This window comes from Daldinia decipiens (assembly GCF_022478715.1).
Source record: "Daldinia decipiens strain CBS 113046 unplaced genomic scaffold F4813scaffold_11, whole genome shotgun sequence".
Taxonomy (NCBI): domain Eukaryota; kingdom Fungi; phylum Ascomycota; class Sordariomycetes; order Xylariales; family Hypoxylaceae; genus Daldinia; species Daldinia decipiens.
The window spans coordinates 590579-614197 of record NW_026054554.1 but is presented as its reverse complement, the minus strand read 5'-3'; the positions used below and the strand labels follow the sequence as shown (position 1 = coordinate 614197).

General features: G+C 48.0%; 10 protein-coding genes across 10 annotated transcripts; 6 read left to right on the top strand and 4 right to left on the bottom strand.

Moving 5' to 3' along the window:
* Positions 1-39: 39 nt before the first annotated feature.
* On the bottom strand, positions 40-2540 carry F4813DRAFT_355374 (PhoD-like phosphatase-domain-containing protein). The gene is made up of 4 exons (XM_049242858.1): positions 2125-2540; positions 2062-2073; positions 412-1994; positions 40-361 (listed from the first exon to the last, which is right to left on the bottom strand). Exons 1-4 carry the CDS (start codon positions 2200-2202, stop codon positions 169-171), a joined length of 1866 nt encoding a protein of 621 aa, XP_049100963.1. The 5' UTR covers positions 2203-2540; the 3' UTR covers positions 40-168.
* Positions 2541-2817: 277 nt separating this feature from the next.
* Positions 2818-4024, top strand: F4813DRAFT_355372 (emp24/gp25L/p24 family/GOLD-domain-containing protein). Its single transcript, XM_049242857.1, has 4 exons — positions 2818-3064; positions 3123-3311; positions 3370-3636; positions 3687-4024. The coding sequence occupies exons 1-4, from the start codon at positions 2912-2914 to the stop codon at positions 3708-3710; spliced, it is 633 nt and encodes a 210-aa protein (XP_049100962.1). The 5' UTR covers positions 2818-2911; the 3' UTR covers positions 3711-4024.
* Positions 4025-4280: 256 nt separating this feature from the next.
* Positions 4281-6537, top strand: F4813DRAFT_355369 (SKIP/SNW domain-containing protein). Its single transcript, XM_049242856.1, has 3 exons — positions 4281-5027; positions 5109-6022; positions 6079-6537. Exons 1-3 carry the CDS (start codon positions 4376-4378, stop codon positions 6247-6249), a joined length of 1737 nt encoding a protein of 578 aa, XP_049100961.1. The 5' UTR covers positions 4281-4375; the 3' UTR covers positions 6250-6537.
* A 1938-nt stretch (positions 6538-8475) lies between these two features.
* On the top strand, positions 8476-10112 carry F4813DRAFT_35352 (glycoside hydrolase family 16 protein). The gene is made up of 4 exons (XM_049242659.1): positions 8476-9028; positions 9092-9192; positions 9250-9919; positions 9983-10112. Exons 1-4 carry the CDS (start codon positions 8707-8709, stop codon positions 10078-10080), a joined length of 1191 nt encoding a protein of 396 aa, XP_049100960.1. The 5' UTR covers positions 8476-8706; the 3' UTR covers positions 10081-10112.
* Positions 10113-10981: 869 nt separating this feature from the next.
* F4813DRAFT_388252 (mitochondrial import inner membrane translocase, subunit Tim17/22) lies at positions 10982-11692 on the bottom strand (the record flags this gene model as incomplete). Its single annotated transcript, XM_049246677.1, has 3 exons — positions 10982-11374; positions 11454-11549; positions 11621-11692. The coding sequence occupies 3 exons, from the start codon at positions 11690-11692 to the stop codon at positions 10982-10984; spliced, it is 561 nt and encodes a 186-aa protein (XP_049100959.1).
* Positions 11693-12329: 637 nt separating this feature from the next.
* F4813DRAFT_355329 (uncharacterized protein) lies at positions 12330-14144 on the top strand. Its single transcript, XM_049242855.1, has 3 exons — positions 12330-12646; positions 12781-13554; positions 13611-14144. The coding sequence occupies exons 1-3, from the start codon at positions 12553-12555 to the stop codon at positions 13727-13729; spliced, it is 987 nt and encodes a 328-aa protein (XP_049100958.1). The 5' UTR covers positions 12330-12552; the 3' UTR covers positions 13730-14144.
* A 914-nt stretch (positions 14145-15058) lies between these two features.
* F4813DRAFT_35316 (glycoside hydrolase family 76 protein) lies at positions 15059-16992 on the top strand. The gene is made up of 4 exons (XM_049242603.1): positions 15059-15271; positions 15319-15423; positions 15473-16061; positions 16137-16992. The coding sequence occupies exons 1-4, from the start codon at positions 15187-15189 to the stop codon at positions 16735-16737; spliced, it is 1380 nt and encodes a 459-aa protein (XP_049100957.1). The 5' UTR covers positions 15059-15186; the 3' UTR covers positions 16738-16992.
* On the bottom strand, positions 16967-18296 carry F4813DRAFT_355325 (uncharacterized protein). The gene has a single exon (XM_049242854.1). It carries the CDS (start codon positions 18123-18125, stop codon positions 17247-17249), a length of 879 nt encoding a protein of 292 aa, XP_049100956.1. The 5' UTR covers positions 18126-18296; the 3' UTR covers positions 16967-17246.
* Positions 18297-18689: 393 nt separating this feature from the next.
* F4813DRAFT_35298 (LexA/Signal peptidase) lies at positions 18690-19681 on the top strand. The gene is made up of 2 exons (XM_049242569.1): positions 18690-19115; positions 19235-19681. The coding sequence occupies exons 1-2, from the start codon at positions 18795-18797 to the stop codon at positions 19430-19432; spliced, it is 519 nt and encodes a 172-aa protein (XP_049100955.1). The 5' UTR covers positions 18690-18794; the 3' UTR covers positions 19433-19681.
* A 239-nt stretch (positions 19682-19920) lies between these two features.
* On the bottom strand, positions 19921-22008 carry F4813DRAFT_388247 (vacuolar protein 8; the record flags this gene model as incomplete). The annotated part of the gene is made up of 6 exons (XM_049246676.1): positions 19921-20252; positions 20304-21053; positions 21112-21357; positions 21411-21524; positions 21648-21768; positions 21823-22008. 6 exons carry the CDS (start codon positions 22006-22008, stop codon positions 19921-19923), a joined length of 1749 nt encoding a protein of 582 aa, XP_049100954.1.
* Positions 22009-23619: the final 1611 nt, after the last annotated feature.

The window sequence follows — 23619 nt, the reverse complement described above, 5'->3', positions numbered from 1 at the left end:
GATAGAATATCACGTTTAGCATCTTGCACCCTATAACTATTGCGTCCGTCGTTTGGCATTAAAAACTATGGTCTATTCATCTGCCCAGCAAATTCGATGCTCAACCGAGAGCATGTAAGCGAGCATATAGCTGGCTGTGTATTATATGTGAGATTACCTATATTGGGGTCAAATTCCCCTGAGTCTGTCCCAGAAAGAACCCCCTGTCTTGGCCGGATGTAACGATTCTGGCGATAGTATCACGGTGTTCCACCTCTCCTCGCCATCAATATAGACGGTGTACTTCAAGCTGCTCTGCTCGCCCTCTGCAAACTTCTCGATGGTAATCGCGCCAAACTTCGAGTTGCCCGCGTTTATATATCTACTATTGTCAACGTACTGATAATTTAGGGGAATGGTTGCGTAACTTACTTGAGCTGGACGTCTTCATCGTCTGTCTGTGAGTAGGTAGGGATAGGCGAAAAGAACTGGTTAAGAGGGCTTGCTGAGAACTCATGGACAGTCGCACTCTCTGACCATGTGCTGTTCTTCGGCGGCGGGAAGGCTGTCGCACCAAATTCATGGCGGTCTCCGGATAGGATCACAAAGCCTACTCCATGGCTACTAGCATCCCACATAGCCTCGAGAATCTTTCGGCGCTCGGAGAGGAAGCCACCCCAGGTGTCCTTGGTATTCACTCTCCAGTTCTTCGTGAATGGGACGGAACTGGCAACAATCTTCCACTTAACCCCCTTGGGTTCTGGGCGGCGCACCCAATCAAGGAAATCTTCGAGTTGTGTATCGCCAAGCATCGTTTTGTTTTCGCTATCGAACGGCTCCGAGTTCTTGGATCGATAACTTCTGGTGTCAAGCATAAAAAAGCTAGCAGGTCCTTGAATGAACGAGAAGTACGTGGCCCCTTTGCGCGATACGATGCCCTGACCTCCAGCCTTCTTAGCCTCCGGAGGGTTTACCGCGGTCTGATAATGGTGCCAGGGGTCTACGGCCGTTTCATATACACCAGTCAACTTCGAATCCCAGTCGTTAGAGATTTCGTGGTCGTCAAGAACATGAATCCAGCTAAGATTTTGGCCTACAGCCGGCCAGTCGGGTGAAGCATAGACTTGGCGATATTTCTGTCGATAATTCTCAACGGAGTCGCCGAATCGCTGGGGTACTTCGATGTAAATGAAATCGCCAAGGAACAACATAAACTGCGCGCCCAAGTTCGGTAATACTTTCGCCAGATGTTTCATGCCTGGGAAAGCTAAGGGGTGGTCTAACGGAGAATAGGGAAGACGCGGAACAATACACGAGGTAGATAGGAAGGTAAATTTGCCATCAAAAAGCTCTGGTAAGGAACCCGGCTTAGGGGCAGATGTGAATTCACCCGAGTGATTGTTCGAGGTGGTCCATTCGTACACCCGCTGCTTAGAATGGCTCAGGGGAATATTGACCACCGCGGTAAAGTCAGTCTCGTTAGTCGTCGAAAGGATACTGCCAGCTGTTTGCCATAGAGGGTTATCAAACGGTGGGTGTGCATCTTTGATGTGAACTTGAACAGTGATGGGCATTTTGGTCTGATCGGGCTCCCGGATCAGTAATTTCGCCTCGCTGTCTGAGACGTATCCAACGCGAGCAAAAGAAAGGTCATGACTGGGATGGAACCACCGGGGTGTGTATACCATGTCAGTGACCATCGCGACGCAGGCAACATTAAGCAAGAATGTTAATGCCGTCAAGAAAAAGCTATTCGGGTTCGGGGTCCCTTTTAAGAGGGTGCTAAGAGGACTTAGAGGCTTCTTCACGATTTCTGCTGTCTCTTCAACATCAACTTCCTCAACTATGACGGCTTCATTAGTTGATCCATTGGCAATATCATCTTTATTCAAGATATCCTCCTTAAGGATTATATCGACTTCGTCAATAAGTTCGTATTTAGATTCGGTGGCGTAAGTCGAGATGAAGGATGGAAGATATATTGCAAATAGTGTATAAATTATCGGAAGAAAAGGCTGAAGTTGTCAGCAAGTTTAAGTAAGGCAACATCGCGTAGATGGCGCATTAATCAGGGAAACTTACGGGTAAAGCGACCTGCTGTCGTTAGTAGAATTCATATTAGGGGTTAGGGGGTGAAGCTCTTACCCATCGTAGAAAGACGATTGAGACGATTCGTATTCCCGCGGACGTGATCGCCGCTGTTCTCTTAGTGTATCCCCCCATTATTAGCAGCGCAATAAATTCGGGGGCCGAAAAGGGAGACAAGTCGAGCTCGACTTATATGACGAATGATTCGCCGGACTACCTGGGTTAGGTAGTTAAGGACGTTAGATGGGTAGAAATATAATATATATGAATGAGAGGAAGAAATGGTATAGATTTGAGATAAAAAATAAACTCCACAGATGGAGGCCTATGATGGCGTCACGAATAGGTGGTAGGGAAAGGCCATCTAAAGTTGTAGATGCAAAGTTGAAAAATAGGGCGAAGGTAGGGTTTCCGTCGCAAGTTGCCGAACCTCCTGTCGCAATGTTAGCCTACTAAGTTACAAGGTAGGTAGGTAGGTAGGTAGCTGTGACGACAGTGGAGTGATAGAGTTACGTCTATGCTTGTATATGTGGCTGAAGCTCTCCACTATCCCCGCCGGTATGCTTTATCTGGGACCAATCGAGTTTAACTGATTAGACTGTTAAGTCACACATAGGGGGTGAAGTAGGAAAGTACCCAAGTATCTGAGTACCCAAGTACCTAAGTACCTGCGTAGCATGAAAGACGGACGGGCCAAGTAATAACCCGACCCCTGACAGTTGGCCCTTGAATTCAATGTTCAGGCGTGGCAGTTAAAGCAATTATCGCTTGCGACAAGTTGTCCAGAAGGTCCCCCGAGCTTTCGACCAACTTCATATTCTCCGACTGCGCACAACAACACAACATGAAGTTGACATTATTTTCGGCTGGGCTATTCGCCTGCCTCTTCTCTTTGGTCTCAGCAACCGCTTTAACTTATAAGATTAGTGCCAACGAGCAGGCCTGCTTTTACGCAGCAGCTGAAAAGAAGGGCTCCAAGATTGCCTTTTACTTTGCCGTAGGTTTTATATGCGCCTTGCCTTGCTAACTGCTCCGCTGACTGGCTTTTACTACAGGTCCAATCTGGAGGCTCGTTCGACATCAACTATAAAGTAACTGGTCCCGGAGGCAAGATCATTTTGGATGGAGAGAAGGAGCGCCAGGGCGATTTCGTCTTCACGGCCAATGAAGTTGGCGAGTATAAGTTCTGCTTCGACAATGACATGAGCACATATTCGGAGAAATTTGTTGATTTCGAGATCTCTGTGAGTGGAGTCCTCGTTGTCGGACAATGTGTACAGGTTCTAACCCATTTTCATCTAGGTCGAGGACGAAGTACGGGCTCAGCTTCCCTCTAAGCAAGGATCGACTCCAGAACAGACAACCGCCCTTGAAGAATCTATATACAAAGTGTCAGGTCAACTGTCTACAATTGCGCGAAACCAAAAGTATTTCCGCACACGAGAAAACCGAAACTTTAGCACCGTCCGAAGCACGGAGTCACGAATCGTCAATTTCAGCTTGGTCCAGTGTCTGATGGTTGTCTGCATGGGTGGCTTGCAGGTCTTTGTCGTCCGATTCTTCTTCCAGGTATGCAACTTATTTATGAATCACTGCGCTTCTGCTAATAATATTCCTAGGGCGCGCGGAAGGGTTACGTGTAAACGAAGAACTTGAAGCATTAAGATTATTAAGACGGGGTTTGCGGCGTATTGGAACACCGGTTGGCATTGGCACCTCATGCGTTATGTATCATAGGAGTCAAAATGGAATGAGAATTGTCGACATAATCGGATGAGAAGTCTTTGGGTCAAGATAGGGGAATGACAGTTAATCCAGAGCTAGAAATACGTGTTACGGTGACTTGTACACACATGATATATATAGGTACATTTCTCGTGTAAGTGGTAAGTGGTAAGTGATATGCACTGCGGATTACATTCTTGAGTGTTTGCTATCTTATACCGTAACATTTTATACGTATCCAACTATATGCCTTTCTGCTGCAAGTACGCCTTCATCGTAATACTCGATAAGCAGTCCTAAGCTTCGTAGTCAAAATATGCCTATATTAAGAATACAACACAAAGTGTCGGTATGACTCGTTAAATGCATATACTTCTTAACTGCCTTGGAAGGTACAATACCTAAGAGCCTGGTATACAACTTTCCAGCCACAACTGTTTGTTCTCCACTTTAATTAGTAGGTCGTCTTGCAGAACCGCGACGCATCTACAAACTTTAAACTTTCCAGGTGCTGCAAACTTGGCCAGCCAAGTTTTCAACAAGTTTTCAACAACGTACTAAAAATACATTACAATCAGTCCTCATGATGGCGGCATCACTTACGGCTGCTCTACCGAAGCCGAAGTATACCGGCGAGGATGAAGATATCCCAGCGCATGCCCAGCAGCGTGGTCCTCGAATTATCGGTGCTGGCCAAATAGACGAATCGCAAATTGTCCTTCGAAGAACTGGTCCGCCGCCATACGGTCAGCGAGTAGGATGGCGACCAAGAGGTCAGGAAGATTTTGGCGATGGAGGTGCTTTCCCAGAGATTCCGATCGCGCAATATCCCTTGTCGATGGGTAAAGAGTCGGGTACAAGCAATGCTCTAGCAATCCAAGTCGATGCCGCCGGAAAAGTCAAGTACGATGCCATCGCGAGACAAGGCCACGGTGAAGGGAGGATAGTTCACTCGTCGTTTAAGGATCTCATTCCTCTTCGACAGCGTGCAGATGCAGGCGAGATCAATCTGGAGAGGCCCAGCGAGCAAGAGGTAGAAGAAACGAAAGAAAGAACAGCAAAAGCCCTCGCTACGCTTGTTAGCGGTGCTGTCGCAGCTCAGAAGCCAAAGAATGTCAATGTTGGGGCGCGGAAGGATCCTACGTTCGTACGCTACACACCGGCGAATCAGATGGGGGACAACTCGAAGAAGCAGGACAGAATTATGAAAATCGTAGAGAGGCAAAAGGATCCTAGTACGTGCATCCCTTTTCCTTTCCATTGTCACAATTCCTTTTACATGCGTATATCATCAATACTAACCTAATATACTATAGTGGAACCACCCAAATTCAAGCATAAGAAGATCCCGCGTGGACCTCCCAGCCCTCCGCCACCCATCATGCACTCACCACCACGAAAGTTGACCGCCGAAGACCAAGAAATGTGGAAAATCCCTCCCCCAGTGTCAAATTGGAAGAACCCGAAGGGTTTCACAGTTCCTCTCGACAAGCGATTAGCGGCGGATGGTAGAGGTTTACAAGATGTTACGATCAACGACAAGTTCGCACAATTCTCAGAGGCACTCTTCATGGCAGATCGACACGCTCGAGAAGAGGTTCGCCAGAGAGCACTTATGCAGCAAAGACTCGCAGAAAAGGAGAAGGCACAGAAAGAAGAAAACCTACGTATGCTTGCGCAGAAAGCTCGAGAAGAGCGTGGTGGCGCTTCAAAACGTCGCGACTCTAGAACCTCCCGCGATTCCCGGTCGCGATCAAGGTCACGCAGCTATAGTTATTCGGATTCTGGCTCGGAGAGTGACGGCTCAGACGTCCGCGAAAGAGAAAAGGCCCGTCAAGAGAGACGGCGGGAAGAGGAACGCAAACTTCGCCAATCCCGCATGGGTGCGGAGAGGCGGATTCAGGTCATGGCAAGAGAGCAGGGTCGTGACATCTCCGAAAAGATCGCTCTTGGCCTGGCAAAGCCTACACAACAAGCCGAGTCTATGTACGACTCGCGTTTATTCAACCAGACCAGCGGTTTCGATAGTGGTATCAACGAAGATAACCCGTACGATAAACCGCTCTTTGCAGCACAGGATGCCATCAGTAGTATTTATCGACCGAGCCAGAACATGGACGAGTACGAGGACGAAGGTGCCGGAGATCGAGAAATGGCTAAAATTCAGAAGACCAGCCGATTCGGTGAAGTGCTGGGTAAGGGGACCTTTAAGGGGGCTGGAGATGCCGAGGTTAGTACTCTAAGATATCATTCATTATTGACTCTTACTAATTGCACGGGAATCAGGTACGAGAAGGGCCTGTTCAGTTCGAGAAGGATACAGCTGGCAACGACCCCTTTCAAATGGACAAGTTCATGGCCGAGGTGGATCAGAGTTCTTCCTCCAAGAGAGGCTATGGATTACAGGAGGGAGAGTCGAGGGAACCAAAACGTGCTCGGGTAGACGAAGACGACTGAAGAACCAGTATACCTTAATATTTATCACACATTGTCTTCATGTGCATACCTACCTAACATATGGTTGGAAAAGCTGGGGAATTACCAGATAGCGTGCATCTATATAATCCAATGGTTTTCCTCGTCACCAGGACCATTCCTTTCTTCCCAGTTCGCCGGTGACAGTGTCGAGCCCTATGCACCAAATCCACGTCAATACCTGAATGGCTAGGCCGGCTAATTCTAAAGTCAATGGTATCGCAATGGGTAGGGTATCATAGTGTATAAATAGAATAAGGCGTATTAGGCAAGTGAGATTCCAGTATGCGATCTACTTAAAGAGTAACCAACTATTAAACCACGCCCTTTAGGGTGCCCATGAACTAAACAAGGCGTCTTGTAAGCCGGTTTTATCCTAGCTTAGAGGTCTTATTACGCTGTCTTAATCATTATTCATATATCGTAATATTGTCCTATGCTCGGCCGGCTAGGCAGTCGAGAGATGAGTGCAACATCTATCTTCATGAGACATTGATAATAGATCTCCAATAGTATCTCAACATAAATTACCTAGGATTGAGAATGTTGCTAACGAGTAGAGACATCTGGAAGCATAATGATAGAAATGATTAGTACGCGATTTCACCGAATAGTATATCAATAGCCAACTTACCAAAACACCTTTTCAACCTCTGGATCCAGAAAGGGATGCTCTGTGCCAAAAACACGATAGCTACTAGCCTGTACAACTATATACCTGGCCCGTTCCCGGAACTGATCGCATAGTCCAAGGCGTAGGCCAAGAGCACCAGACCGATAAAGCTGTAAATAAGTTCGCGTAACAGTGTTAGCTTTTGGGTAGGTAATTGAACATTTAGGGAGGTAGGTTAGAGTAAACCCCATGTATATGAATATAAATATATAATATGTATCTTTTTGAATCTTGGTTTCCCCCTGGTTCTAGGTTACATGATCTAGTCGATTATCCTATAGTCTGTTCCAAGACAAGATAAACCCTTCGAAAATGCACACCTATGATATAAGCAAGGCCTATACGCAACTTAGGCTAGCAGTTTAATTGGCTTAAAATCTATGTAATAGTATATATCAAATATTAGTCCGCCAAACTAGCTGCTGAGAAGTTAAAATCTGACTGCTCTGCTAGCCTCCAGCCATTTCTTGCCGCTTTATTGGAGCTTGTTAATGTAGACGTCCTCCCCTTATGATTCGCTTGAGTTGGGTTTGGACTATTATCTGTTACGGCAGCAATACTCTACCATCGAGTGGCTAGCTGTAGCGTATAGCCTTTTAACACCAACCTCTCAAGTATTATGGTATACCTACCTAGGTATATAGGATTACGACTGTACAGTAGCGAGTATATCTATTGTGAGGCTCCGGTAGCGTGGCACGATGAATAATAGCTAATTTTATAAGAGGTAAGTATATATAGCAGGTTATTATAGGAGCCAACTTATGATGGATAGCTATACATTATTAACTAAAGGAAGGAATTTTAAACGTTGTCACTTCTAAAGCGATCATTATTAACGATGCGTAACTATATCTATAAGGCTGAATTACTTGATGCTTTGAACAATTAACTAGCCGATTTATACTATTAAAAACTATAATTAAAACATTAAAACGGACAACAGAGTAAACGATCTAGAACGCAGGTCCTAGGTATCTTGGCACATTGTTTTTGATTCGCTGTAGCTTCGCAGAATTGTATTGTACAATACCGAAACAGTCTAGGTATTCGATTAGGTTACTTGCACGTCATCGGGGGGCTGTGCTCGATCGTAGCGTGGATCAGATTGCTGTGAAACAAGTGCGAAAGGGCCCGCAACTCCAGGGACTCCAGGTACAAAATGTACTAATTGAGAAGGCACCAGGCAACCGGATTCTTTGGCGTGGAAAGTAGCGAGGGGTAGTGCGATATGTCGGATTGAACCTTGGCACAACCTACGTAGCAATGTGTAGGTACCTAACGTAGCAATACGTAGCAACATGTAGCAACATGTAGCAACCCATTGGGATCGGAAGGTAGACCGGCTTCATCGTGGAACTTCCAACGCGTCAGACTTTTTCTTCTTCTCCAGTCTTTCATTTTGTGGTACGATATATGCAACCACTCCATTGGTGGGTGTTAAGCTATTGCTACATTGCTGCATCGTTGTGGCAGCATTTGTCTTTATCATGTCAATTCAGTAAAACAATTCTAAAATATACATCCACCATTAACAACTTTATACGCCACATCAAGCAACGCTACTAACCTTCCATACCAACCATCTCCTAACCAGTATAATCCTAACAGCCGCGGCTAGAACTCTCGCATTCTTTTAAGCACTGCGGCGGCGCAGCACGCAACAACATTCGGCGTCGGACGGCCACTAAGCGAAGTTCGCCGTAACCTTCTTAACCTTCTTCACGAGCTTATCTTGCAGGCCAAGTAAATTTTTGACTACAAATATGGGTTGGGAGAACACGCCCGCTCAGCCTAAGGCTGGTCCTGCTTCATTTCACGTTAGAGATACCAACGGCCCCGTTGAAATGGTAACTGGACCATCACCCTACTATTCGACAGAACTACAGGATCACCCGCGACGGAATATGCGTAGTCAACCAGCTTTACCTTGGTGGAATCCAAGGTCTTGGAGGAAAAGAACTTGGGCCATTGTTGTGGTAGCTTTTATTATCGTTATCATCATCGCCGTAGTCACTCCGGTTGAGGTCGCCAAGGCAAATCGATACCCGAATTATACCAAACTGAACTACTCCTTGGCAGATGAATGTAAGCTACTCAGTCGAATTCCGTATTTGCATTTGTATAGAACCCGACTGACAAGATTCTCAGACTCCGGGACGACATTCTTTGACAGGTTCAATTATTTCACAGGATACGATCCGGCACAGGGATTCGTTCATTATGTCCCCGAAGCCCAGGCTAAGCAATTGGTAAGTGCTTACTTTTTCTCGGCATTCCAACCCCACGCTAATAATTACCTGTTTAAGAACCTCACTTCTGCTTCTGAGGATTCAGCCATCATAAGAGTTGATACCAGCGTCGGTCCCCAGTCTACACCTGATGCATCAACGGGCCGCTTCTCCGTGCGACTCGAGTCTCAAGCGCAGTATGAGGACGGCCTTTTTATTTTCGATGTAAAGCACACGCCGTTCGGATGCGGAACCTGGCCCGCCTTGTGGCTCACCGACCCCGTGAACTGGCCGGACCACGGCGAGATCGACGTGATGGAGGCTGTTAACAAAGCCACCGATGGCAATCAAATGACGCTGCACACGACAGATGGTTGCTCGATGGACGTGAAGCGTATAATGAGCGACTCGAGTCTTTCGAATGATTGCCACAATGCCACCGATAACAACGCCGGCTGCGGAGTTAAAGGCAACGCCGCTACTTACGGCAGCGCGTATAACGACGGACAGGGCGGTATCATCGCGATGGAGTGGCGTAACGAGGGTATCCGGGTGTGGCAGTTCGGCAGGAGTAACATCCCTACCGATATCGCCGCCAAGAACCCGGATCCGAGCAGCTGGGGCTCAGCCTCTGCGGACTTCCCGAACACAAACTGTGACATCAGCTCGCACTTTAAGAACCAGAGTATCATTGCCAACATCGATCTCTGCGGACAGTATGCCGGCGCTGTGTACGCTTCGAGCGGCTGTAAGTTATCTTCTCTTACCGTACAAGGTGTAAATTAAAGATTCGACGACTAACTATTTACAGGCCCGAGCAACTGCACCGACTATGTTGCTAACAACCCCGAAGCCTTCACCGATGCATTTTGGGAATTCGGCAAATTCGAGGTTTACAAGGCTGCTTAGTCGAAAGTTCACACGATTTAATGGATAGTACCTTTTGGAGTTGGCGGTTATTTGATGATTGTTTCAGACGGGACACATGATTAGGACTGATGAAGCAAAGTCATGACGGGTGGGGTACGGTGGGTATAGAGGCTTATGGATGTTTTTATACTGTGCAGGGACATGGTTTATGGGAGGCATTCTACGCGAAGGAGAAATAAACCTATATGGCATTGTCATTATGGCATATCAAATAGGCTTGCTATATTTATTTGGCTTGCAACAAAAGCCGGTAATATATAATTTGACGCAACCGAGATTCTCAAACTTCTCTCTCGTCACTACGAGCCTCCTTGTTCGTACGATGAAACGGTGAATTTGATATCGGCATTTGAATCAAGTTCGCAGTGGCCCGTTAGAGGCCGTTATAACTATAGTTTGGAGTTCATGCGTTTAGATGGGTGGCTGCTGAGGATCAGAACATATTTCGAATCGGAGATACCATGAAGATGTAGATAGGATTAACACAGGGTTTGCCGTAGATCAAAACATCCGCCAAGATCGATAAGCTGATGACGATCGTTATTGACATTTAGGTACTCTATCATGAACGGCTACAGCTCATCCTTCATCAAGCGGTATCAGCAACCACTCCATCCCTCATATCTTCTGTACATTTCAAGACCCTAAGTGGAGAATATATGCCCCCCCTTTCTACCATGTATATACCATGTATAGATAGATGCGCGGAAACCATAACGCCGTGAATCCTATGTAGGTATGCACCTGACCCAACGCCATACCACGAACCGATTTCCACAATTACACTACACTACAGTACACAGCACAACACAACACCCCATTTTTCATTTCCCCATATTTCCCGCGTATGTAGGTACGTAACGACATCCTAAGTAGGTATTTATTCATCGTCCTTAGGCGACCTCAACCACGCATCGATAGCAGCGCTAAACGCGGCGAAGGCAGCGCACCCGCCGGCGACGGCCGTCGGCCCGCCGCCGCGCGCCAGGATGCCGCCGGTCAGGCACCCGGCGGCGGCGCCGTTGTACATGTCGTTCTTGGCGCGGTACCCCTCGATGCCGCACTCGATGCCGGCGAACATCAGGCCCACCAGCCCGAAGTTCTTGGCCGTGCTGTAGGACCGCGACCCCATGTCTCGGAACCCGACTTTGAGCTGCTGCCGCCAGGGCAGGTTGGCGATGGGGATCGGCGCGGCGCCCGCGGCGCCGGGCGAGTGGAAGGGCGTGTCGTAGGCCATCTGTGGGAAGGGGCGCGGGTTAGTTGGGGGTGTGGTCTGCAGATATGTATGTAGCTGTGGAGGGATGGAGGGATGGAGGGATGGAGGGAGGGAGGAGGGAGGAGATGCTACGTACAGAAGCCATGAACATTCCAAACAGACCGCCCATACCAAATCCCATAACGCCGGAAACGGCAGCCTTGCCGAAGCACGACTCCATCATGGCGTTTAACTAGCCGCGCACAAACAAGTTAGCGATCGCCACCTCTCGCGCAAGCAACCCGGAAGAGCAAGCAGACGAACCCTCTTAATATTAGGATCATTCGGGTCGACGCCTCCGGCAGCGCCGGCTCCAGCTCCAGGAAGGCCGTTCATAGCGCGCGGTGTAGAAGTGACAGACTAAGTAAGAGGTATGGTATGGTATGGTATGGTATGGTACCTAACCTAGAGCGACGATGTCTATCGAGATGCGACGGGCACATGTAGAGCTACATGTAGGTTAGCTGGTTGTACTTGCGAACTGATAACGATTGGAGAAGAGCGATAATAATTATTTTTCTGCCAGGTACGACCGCCCCGACCGCCCCGATTAGATGGGATTATCCCCCCATCCCATGGAAATCTGAGTTTGCCCCCCCCCCCCCCCCCACCTTCTGTAACGGTCTAGGTTAGTTTAGTCTGTCGGGACCTGCATTTTCTTTTCTTGTTGCTTTTACACATACCCAATCTATCTGTCTATCTGGGTGGACGGTAGATCGACTTCAAAACCTTGGGTCGGGAATGTTGGCCTATTTTTCTTTGAAGCGTTAATATATTTCTTAAACTTGTTCTGGCGATAGTATGTCTAAGTAAATTTTTATCGGGTTTATTTCTTTCACTGTGTCTTATTTAATGCATCATCAGATGTATGAAGTCTTAACTTATTGAAAATATCTTTTCCTTATTAGGATGGATGAGTGAGTACCTAGGTAGAAAGTAGACCCTTGCCAAGACTTCTACAGAGAAAAAAAAAACTCCACTTCATCACTGCCCTGACTGTGACAACCCGTCCATTCGCTAGCAGCCGTTGACCAATGACCGGATCGACGAGAATTTTTTTTTTCACATACCTAGCACGAGTAGCCTAGGTAGGCAACCTAGTATTTTTGCATATAAAATATCCTGGTGCGAGCCTGACTTGTACTTTTTCAAGATATCTCAATTTTCAAACACTACCAACCTGAATTACTTCAGCCATGACAACGTCAGAACAGGTCGACTGGACCATTGCCACCTACGAGGAGTTGCTGGATTTGGACAAGGACTTTGAAGATGTCGAAACAGAAATAAGTAAGTACTTCTCACACTCAGACTCAAATTCGATTATTTGAGCCCGCTTCATCATGCCAGGTCATAGCGTATATAAACAAGGACTTGGGCCGGTGAATGCAAGAAAAGTAAATTCATACTTACATGTTGATTAGTTCGCCAACAGGTTGCTCTTACCAAGTCCCTATATGAGAAGAGAGAAGCGCTGGTTAAGAAGATCGCCAACTTTTGGCCGCTGGTCTTTGAGCAGGCACCGCCTGATCTAGACCAATATATCCAACCTAGCGACTCTGCCGTGCTCTTGTCCGCGCTGACTTCAATCTCGGTGTCTCACTTCGAGATCGAAAATGGCGGCAATGGAGATCCCCGCAGCATTTCTATCAAGATGGAGTTTGGTGAGAACGAATGGTTCGAAGACAAGGTCCTCGAGAAGAAGTTCTACTACCGTGTCGGTAAGGATGGTGAGGAGGGCCTCGTCAGCGACCCAGTCCCCATTAAGTGGAAGTCGCCGGACAAGGATCTCACCCAGGGAATGCTTGACCTAGTCATGAAGGTCTGGGAGAATGACAAGAAGAATCCTGTTACCGACAGCACCAAGTTAAAGAAGGAGAAGGACTACACTCCCGACGAGAAGGCCTTGAAGAAGAAGATCGAGGCTACCGGCCTAGGTGCAGTTTCTTTCTTCGGCTTTTTCGGATACCGAGGTCTGAACATCTCTGCTGAAGAGAGCCGCCTTTCTATCGAGGAAGAGAAGAAGAGGAAGGCCGAAAGGGCTGCAGGAAAGACCACTGAACTCACGACTGAGGAGGAAGAAGACGACGACGAGGATGACGAGGAGGACCCCTTGTCCCTCGAAATCTTCCCGGAAGGCGAAGAAGTGGCGCTTGCCATCAGCGACGACCTTTGGGTCAACGCCATCAAGTACTTTGGTAAGTCTCATGCTAATAATAGGATAAAAAGTGAGAGTTGCTGACGCGTTTCGAAGCCCAAGCCCAGGAGGCCGACTTCGAGGATGATGACGAGGACGAGGACATGGAAGATGACGACGATGAGAAACCCAAAGCTAACGGTGCCCAACCCCCATCTAAGAAGCGGAAAGCTTGAGCAAGTTTTGGATGAAGTGACATTTTCTAATATGATTATCTTTGCAGCGCGGAAGTGAATGAAAAAGAATAGGGGTCAGGATTCTCACAGTGAGCGGTGGGCGGTTATGATGGACGGCGAGTTGCCGTCAAGTGCACTCGGGATTTCGATACCAAAAAATATTTCTTTTTAGACCGTCAATAGATATCAAGACCTGATAGAACGCCGGATGTGCGTCTCAGGTAATTTGACTTTGCATACAACTCTTTGTTTGGTTCCTCGAGTATGGCGAGTTTATTTGAACTGTCTGTCGTGTTTGAATATTTCGTAGTTGTAAGTAGTTGGTGCTGGCTGCTGATGGGTTAGGACAGCTCGGTAAAAAAGAAATATGAGGAAAGCCCCTAATCGAATTTACAACAGAAAGCGCCAATGTAAGCCATACTGAAATGTAAGAAGCTACGAACGGGTATTGTGATACCGGGACAGCAGCGTTTTAGTAATACCCTGTTTAGGTAGGTACTTCGTATCGTACCTGACCTACGTAAGTTCAGCTAGGCCCTTGATACAGGGGGTAGGCTTCCCCACAACTTTATTCGGTTACTTTAACTTAAACTTCTTCAACTTCTTCAACTTCAAGATGGACATGTTTTAATTCCTACGGGGAAGACAAGCGAAACCAATAAACTACATCGTCCTGAGCCACCGCACGCACGTTCATCGATACAATGATCTACGAACTAATATGATTTGCAATGATATTGTAGAAACAGTCTCATGCCATATGCACCCTCATACCCCGGCCTCTTCTCCTTTGAGACACGCGCCGCATAGATCCAACCTGAACGGTTTCAGCATGTCGATTCATCTGACATAGCCTCACGGGTAGAGATGGAACTGCACGCACACAGAATAATTAGGTAGGGACTGAGCTTTAGACGATCCAATATGATTGACGCATTCCCTTTCTATGTTTGCGAATCCCGTCTGACAGGGGCAATCCGTTATGGACTGGCCCACCTTGTCTTCCTAAACTTGCTCTCAGGAGCTCGTGTCTTTTCTCGTCTTCAACTATTCACTTCTCTTCATATTGGCTTCCAGATCGAAGTCTCTTTTTTTCGTTTCGTTTCGCCGTGCGATTCCTTCTTTACTATTTCCTTTCATACCTTCTTTTCGTCCTCGCTACCGGCCGAGCCTTTTTATCTTGCTTTCGTTTCGTCCTAGCGACTGATTTCCTAGCGTGTGGATTTTGGGTGGCTGCTCGGAGGTTTAGTCTATTGAGAGTATTGAGAGTAGTGATAACGATTTGGATACCGATACTCGAGGTCACAGTTAAGGCCTTTACTCCTCGACTCATAACTCTTTCGAGGACATGCGGTCATCTTGAGGAGATACGATTCCATTTCAGCTCGAAAGCTAGACCTTTCGTGGGCAAGATCCATCACCTTCCTTTCTTCGACTATATTTATATTTATCTCATAATGCAATTGTCACTACGCGTAGCAGGCTTCATAAGCCTGCTGACAGGTGCAACCAGAGCCTTACAAGTCGACTGGAATAGCGATGGTACGTGATTAATGGTAATATTTTCATACATAGCTAACACCTATTAGATTCTATAAAAGATGCAGCAAGTACCGTTGCTTTCGGGTTGGTGAAGTACTATACGGGAAATAACACAGGCGATACTCCTGGTAACTTACCAGACCCGTATTTCTGTACGTAACCCCATTCCCTCTAGCAAAATCGTTACTTATAAGATATTAGGGTGGGAAGCGGGAGCTATGTTTGGTACGCTAGTTGACTATTGGTTTTATACTGGCGACGAAACGTACAATGCTATAACAACGCAAGCCCTACAGCACCAAGCAGGTGAAGATAGCGATTACATGCCCCAGAATCAGACAAGGTCACTAGGAAACGACGATCAAGGATTTTGGGCTATGGCCGCCATGAGCGCTGCCGAGAACAACTTTCCGAACCCGCCGGAAGATCAGCCACAGTGGTTAGCACTAGTTCAAGCTGTCTTCAACGAGTATATAACTCGATGGGATACCGATACTTGCGGTGGTGGTTTGCGGTGGCAGGTGTTTACGTTCAACAATGGATATAACTACAAGAACTCTATATCCAACGGCTGCTTTTTTAATATCGCTTCTCGACTGGCTAGATATACAGGGAATCAAACGTACGGCGACTGGGCCGAGAAAGTCTGGGATTGGATGTCGGACGTTCAATTCATCGACGCCGACTTTAACGTTTACGACGGAGCAGGCGCTGATACAGGTTGTGTCGATCTTAACAAAGCGCAATGGACCTACAACGCAGGTATCCTCCTACAGGGAGCAGCCATGATGTTAGAAAATCCCCATCCCCATCCCATCCCCGTCCCCGTCAGTAAACCAGGCTAACCAAGCATTGCTATCTACAGGTACAATTTCACAGAGGGTCAGGATAACTGGAAGCAGCGAGTAGTGGGTCTAGTGAACAGGACAAACGCATATTTCTTCGATGATAATATCGTGGTCGAGCGGCCGTGCGAGGGCTTCAACTCTTGCGACTACGACCAGCAAAGTTTCAAGGGCTACCTTATGCGATGGATGGCTTCGGCGTCGCAGATGGCACCTTTTACCTTTGATACGCTAATGCCATTACTTAAAACCAACGCGGCGGCAGCAGCGCAGCAGTGTTCCGGCTCGCCGGCAGCTGACCTGTATAAGGGCCCGGCTGGTACAGCGTGCGGCTTCAAGTGGACGGAAAAGGATAATTTCGACGGCCTTGCCGGCGTCGGCGAGCAAATGAGTGCGCTGTCTGCCATACAATATACGTTAGTCAAGAAGCAGACGCCGGCACCGTTAACTGCAACTACGGGTGGAACATCTGTCGGCAATCCCGATGCTGGGCGGCCGGTGGAGGCATACATGCCGAGTATGACGCCGATCTCAACAGGAGAAAAGGTAGCGGCTGGCTTCGTGACGAGTGCGATTGCGTTCAGCGTCCTGGGCGCGTGCTTCTTCGTGATGAGAGATTAAGAAGCCCGCATTACCCGTTGACGATGAAATGAGGATATTTATTAGGCTTTGACTACGCAAGCGCTAGATATATTCAGGTGTGAGAATAGATAGGAAAGATGGCCGGTAAGATCATGGCATCGGCGGCGTTTTGGAAATATATCCGGGATATACCTGCTTTGAAAGCATTTTTTTGTAATACCCCAATAGTAAAATATTTTTACTAGCTTTATATCAAGTCGCAATATCAGTACTTGTGACTGCAGAGTATGGTATTTGGTTTTACTATACATGGCCCCTTTTAGGTCGTATTTTCTCTCATAGTGATCTACATCCGTCGAGCCATATAAACCAATCTTGGGTTCACATTTCTGCTGGCGGCGCGCTAGATGCTTCGTAGGTATCTTTGCCAAGCTAAGCAGCTCATTGCGCGCCGATTCTATAGTCCAGCCATCGCTACAGAGTTCACTCTCCGTATCTAATACACCACTAGTCGTAGCATCTAAAACTCCCATCAAGCCAACACAACTCTATTCGCTCTCCTCCTCCTCCTCCTCCTTTTGCTCCAACTCCTTCTTCTTCCGCCTCTTCTTCTCGCTCGGCCCCTCAAAATACAACCTCACCACCTCCCCCACCTTCCCATCCATCTTCCTCGTCTCCTTCGCGCCGTCGACCAGCGCCAGCACCCCGCGCACCGCTTCGAGGACGGCGTCGGCGGCGTCGGCCGAAACGGGCTTCGCGTGGCGCTTCTTGGCGAGGATGACCTCCACGTTGAGGCCCAGGCCGAGAAACTGGCGCAGGCGGCGCAGCTTGTGGCCCAGGTCGTGCGCGGAGATGCCCCAGGAGATCTCGAGCTCCTTGGTGTCGACGGCCTTGCGGCGCGCGCGCTGCTCGGCTTCCTGCGCGGCGGCTTTGGCCGCGGCGTTGTCGACGATGCGGCATATGGCGGCGTCGGCCTCGGGGGTGTCGGGCTCGGCGGTGGAGAGGGGCGGGGCGACCATGACTAGGGTGTGGGTTTTGGGGTTGAAGGAGGCGAGGACGGAGCGGATGGGCTGCGCGGGGGAGAGCGCGTTGTCGGGGGGTGGCCCGGGTATGCGCACGTAGTCGTATGGGATGTTGCCGTTGGTTGGCCGCTTTTGGTCTAGGTCGATGCGGCGGAGGACAGAGGTTGTGGAGAGCGCGCGGGCGTGTCGCGGTATGGGTGGTGGTGGTGGTGGTGGTGGTAGGGCTGTGGCATTGGTTTTTGTAATCAAGTGGCTAGAGGAGAATAGCCGTGGCGGAAGGAGGTAGGAAGATGTTGTGCGTAGCGTGAGGGAGGTTGTCCTGCTACGACTGAGAAGGTCTGAGACGAGGACTCCGTGTAGAGCTCGTGCGGGAGAGGAACCGGCGAGACAGCGTGGTTGTGCCATTTTGACCAGTGTTTTCCGTTTTATGGCTCTACAGAATGCAATTGGAACGGTAGGATTGGCATCTATAGAGCGGTGCTGCCGCGCTTTAGGATAACGCCTTGCAGAGTTGAAATTGTTTTGCAGCAAGAATTGAAGCAAGAAATCGAGTTTGGAACTACAAGCACATCCCACTTCTAGGTACTATGTACCGTCTAGGGCTGGCACTCAACAGCCAATCATGTCATGCTTTCCCGCCGGCGGCTTATGATGTACATACATAGGTACCTAATGTATGTAGCTCCGCGCCAAGACTGCCTAAAGCTTAAGCACCGGCTTAATACATATACTACCTACACACCACATGTACGGATTACCTTACAACCATTCATTCATTCATTGAAATTGATCGTATAAACCTCACTCATGTTGAATCTATCAGCTTATACTCATCGCCTTATACAATATACACCCACACCTAACTAACATAGACTTAGTTAACCAATTCTTTTAAATCCTCATACCTCCCTATACAAACCCTACAAAACCATGCAACCCACCAACCCACCACATCATCCTTCGTAAAAGCACCATATCCCACCCACTTACCTGTCTACCTACCTAGGTACCTACCCTCACATATGTAAAAGCCGAAAGGCAACACCACCCACACCCTCCAACCACCACGCCACAATGCCCTCCATCCTAGGCCACCCCTTCCGCGTGCTCCTCTACACGACCAAGGCCCTAGCCCTGGGCCACCTGCTCGTGACCTACGGATACAGCACGGGCTACGGCTGGGGCCCGTCCATGCTTCCGACCTTCCTGTCCATGAACGAGTGGTTCGTAACCGACCGATCCCACCGCCGGGGCCGCCGCCTGCGCGTCGGCGACTGCGTCGTCTACAGCATCCCCGTCGAGCCCGGCGAGGAGGGCATCAAGCGCGTCCTGGGCCTGCCGGGGGACTACGTGCTGTTGAATTCGCCCGGCGTCGGCGCTGATACTATGATACAGGTATGAGTAACTGGTTGCTTTACTTTATTTACTTAGTTACTCTGCTCGGGTCTTATGCGCTTGTGAGGAAATGTGAGGATATAAGTATAGGATATAAGATTGACCAAGTTCTACTTCAGATACCTAAAGGCCATTGCTACATAGTCGGAGATAACCTCCCCTGGTCTAGGGATAGTCGCGACTATGGCCCCATTCCTATGGGTCTCATCAAGGGTAAAGTGGTTGCCAAAGTGGTCGTGAACGGTTGGTGGCCGTTTAATTGGTTCACGAAGGTCGAAAGCGGCCTTCAACCTGTATCGGATTTGCCTAAAGCATGACCGCTCTCATCCCGGCTACGAGTATAGCTATTGTATTACAATTTGCATGGCATGGAGGCGTCTCGGAAGCATTGTTTACCGGATATCATTTTTGATGAGGAAGGGCAATCTAATTACAAGAGTTTAACTCCGCGCATAAGGCTCACAAGAGTAGCTCATGACTTACTAGGAGTGGTTGGTCAAGTAGTCATCTTTTCAACCGGCTACGCCGCCGCGTACAAATGAGATCGAGTGTCTTCCACTAAGCTAGCTTCTGGGGCAAATGCGACCAGCAATACACCCACCCACGACTCAACCCACCCAATGAGAATATGCGTTCCTAATAAAATATCGAAGCAGCCTTATCGTTGACGAAATACACATGCATGCTTATATAACATACGCCTCAAACACCGGGAACCAACCACATCCGTGTGAATGCCCGCTTGAACAGGGAGTCTGACAGTATCGATAATTAAAACAAAAAAGAAGTGCGGTAGTCTGTTACTTCATCCTTCTATGTGCGCCTTCGACATACTCTGGCCAAGCAGCTCCAGGCAGCGCTGCGCAAGGTTGATCACCTCGCCCTCGTCATCTTCCTCGTATTCGTTATCTGACTCGGGTTGTCGGTTCGCGATTTGTTTAATCATCTCCACAATTGTATCCGACTTCCCAATATGTGAAATCAAGGTCTTATCTTCAGATTCCAACAATTGGAGGAGAGTCCAAATAGCAATGTGCTGAAACGTGGCATCGCCGCTGGCCAGGAACCTACTCAAGTAACCGTGAATGCCACCGTTTGGTTCTGTCCAGTCCTGGATAAAGATGGAATAATCGCCAACTACGTCATATTAATAACTGGATGATCAATAAAATTAGAATTGAGACTTACCCTTTGAGGACAAGTTGCCGAGGGCTGCGGCGCTATTGCCTTGAACTTCAATGCTTGGCGAGTGCGTCAGAGGTATAAGCACGTCGAACACGCCGAGATTTAACAAGTGTGTTTTAAGGTCATCAGATAGCGCAAGGACTGCGATCGCGGCCGTCATTTCCGACTGGACGGTCACCGGCACGTCCAAGACAAGCTGCTTGCATTTCTGTACCGCACCAGCATCAAGGACCAGCGCTTTGTTACGATCAGAACTCGCGGCAAGGTTTCGGAGGGTCGATATGGCATGGCACTGGATTTCCTCGTTATCGGTAGAACCCAGAAGGTCGACTAGGGGCTTCAGGAATCCAGCTTCGATAATAGGAGACTCGTTTAAGGGGTGGATGGATATGTTACGTATGCAAGCGACCGCGGAGAGGATTAGAGGTAGGTAAGAGGACTGAAGCAAACGTAGCAGCGGGTTAAGACCTTGCGCTCGGACGATATCTAGCTGATATTTCTCGTCCGAGGCGAGGTTTCGAAGTGCTAATGCGGCTTGGCATTGCACCTTGGGAGAGGAGGAGTCCATTAAGTTAACGAGGGACTGGACAAGTTTGGTCTCCGACGCAGCTAACTTCCGGCGGTTGTTGCCGTCGACGGCAATGTTGCTAAGCGCTGTCGTGCAATAATATTGAACATCGACATCGGGAGACGACAGGAGTTGGACTAGTACGGGGATGGCGCCTGCATTCACGAGTTGTTGTCGGTTCTCATCTATGTAAATACTATTAGAAAAATCCAACAAATCAGTTGCTAAGAGCTAAACACGTACCTGAATGTGTCATGTTGAGAAGGGCACCAGTTGCGTTCCGTTGAACCCTCATGTCTCTTGACTTAGCCAGTCGAGTAAGTGGACCTAAGGCACCTGATCGTGCAATCTTTGCCTTGTTTTCCTCGTGGGTAGCCAAATTGGTAATGCATCCTACGGCATTGCATTGTACTTCGACGTTGGGAGAAAGCATCTGACGTATAAGCGGAGTTAAGCCGCCTAGTTGGACAATCAAGACTTTGTTCTCGGCTGCGTAGCTTGGTAAGACAAGAAGATAAATAACGGCGCGGAGTCTTGCTTACTATTAACGGCAAGGTTCCCTAACGCAGCACTGGCTGCTCTTTGTACTTCAATATCGGGACTCTGAAGTAGGAAAAGGATGGGTTCTAGCGTATCGCGGTCGACCTCACGAACATCTAGGGAGCGGTCAGCCACAGCTCATAATTCAGTAAAGACCAGAGCGGTAGGGCCATATCACTCGACAGCTCTGTAATACAGCGCCTCTTTTGTCAGGGCGCTAAGAATATTACATTACGTACCTCGCTCCGTGATCTCGGCAAACGTTAAGCTTGCACTCCTTTGAAGATCGATATTGTCGGAAAATACGAGGGTGCTCAGGGCTCGAAGAGGCTCGCCCGAAAAAAAATCCGTCTCGCCGCGCTAGGATAAAAAGTTAGCTTTGAGCAGTATAAGGATTGGTCGGTCGTAACACACGTTCTCGAGGTATTGGAGTAAATCCGCGACAGCTTCTCGTTCGCTATCAGCCAATACTGGCTCGTAGAGACCATCGCGAGATTTGCCTGTATGGTGTTTAGCACTTGAAAGGGTCTTCTCGAAAGGGTCTTCTTGATAGGAGAATGGACTTGTGTTACCTCCGCAGCATGATTGGCAGGCCCCCATTGCTATGGGTAGAGCTAGAAATCGGGATGTGATTGATTTAGACTCAGTCGACGATACGAGGAACAAAAAGAGATGATGCTAATAAGCAGGTGCTATCAGTTTCAGGCTGCTCGAATTATCTAAACCTGGGCGGTAGGGTACGGTCAGTACTGGTTGTCAGGTCCAAATAATAAGCCTGCTCTCCGGAGATGGTCCTGTGATGTATCCTCGTGAGAGACTAAGGCAGGCGGATAATCTCGTCCAGGTCGACGCGGCGAAAATAGTGCCAGATTGCATGCATCGACGGAACGGGACGATGAGGAGAAGGTCGATCTTGACCGGAATGTGTGTTGTGGTAGAGGGAGAGGTGAAGTTAAAGAAGTTTATTACTGGGGTAATGTTTACGAAGTTGCAGTTGCACCAAAAGGCTCAAAAAGGTTGTTGCGTAGCAGAGGTTTTGATAAGTCCCGACATTGGGCAACCCTTGTTCCTTCCCCCCCCCAGTTGCTCCAGTTGCTGACTTCCTACCCTTTTTTACCTTTACGTCGATAGCGACTGCTGCGCTATTGCCGCCTCTGCTGCAGGTGGGCCGGGTCGCGCTGTGTGGTTGCGTACAGAGAAGGAATGGCGCAGGCGCGGTTGGTGGGTTTTGATGGGGGTAAGGTTAATCTTTTTCTGCTTCTTTCTTAATCTCATCTCATAGGGGTTACTCATTGCTGTTATGGCTGTCATGGAGCTGGGACCGGAAGGTTTCGGCTGGAAAGCTTGCCCGAGCTTTCGCTCTGTGGGTACCTATCTAAGTACCTGAAAAGTATCCGATCTGCCTTGAGGCTTATCTAGGTACTTTTGATAGCAACTAATTATACTTGCATTGTACCTCAAATTGCACACCTTCATGCGCTTTAACATTAGGATCTTGTTTTTATATGCAATATGTACACAAATGTTAATAACATAAATGGAAGCCTGATAAAACATGCAAAACATTTACAAAATTAACTTCATGCAGCTTTATTGACTATATTAGAATAGCTAAATAAAATGAATCTTGAGATATAACCTGTACTGATTTGTTGCTGATAAAGCTTATACACGACCAGGTACATGTAGGTATATACAATACCTACCTACCTAGGTAGTATATACCTACTTCAATAATACCTTATGTAGGTGCTAAATGATACATAGGTACATATATGCAGACCGTCTTTTCTTAAAGGCTAAAGCTGTTAATAATGGATGAAACAAGTGCAAGTTGACATACGTAAAACCGCTACCCACGAAAGAATAGGACCCCGATTATCACGCTATTACCTTTTTTGGACAGCTTTTCTGCATTACAGCAGCCACAAAGCCAACCCGCTCTGAGCTAACAAGCTTAGCACAACCTTAACAGTTCAAATGGCACAAGTTGTTACCGCCATGGCTCGCTAATTTAGCTTGTGAAAGAGAATATCCACCCTTTGTCTCAAAGATATGACGTTCCATCCATCCATTATGCAGCTTTCCGTCTGATAGTAACCAAGATCAGGCAAATCTTTCTCATGAAATTGCAATATATTGTCGAATTGAAGCTATTCCCAATCCCAAGCAGCCAATCACCCCTTGACTCTGCAGGATAGTGGGATACTG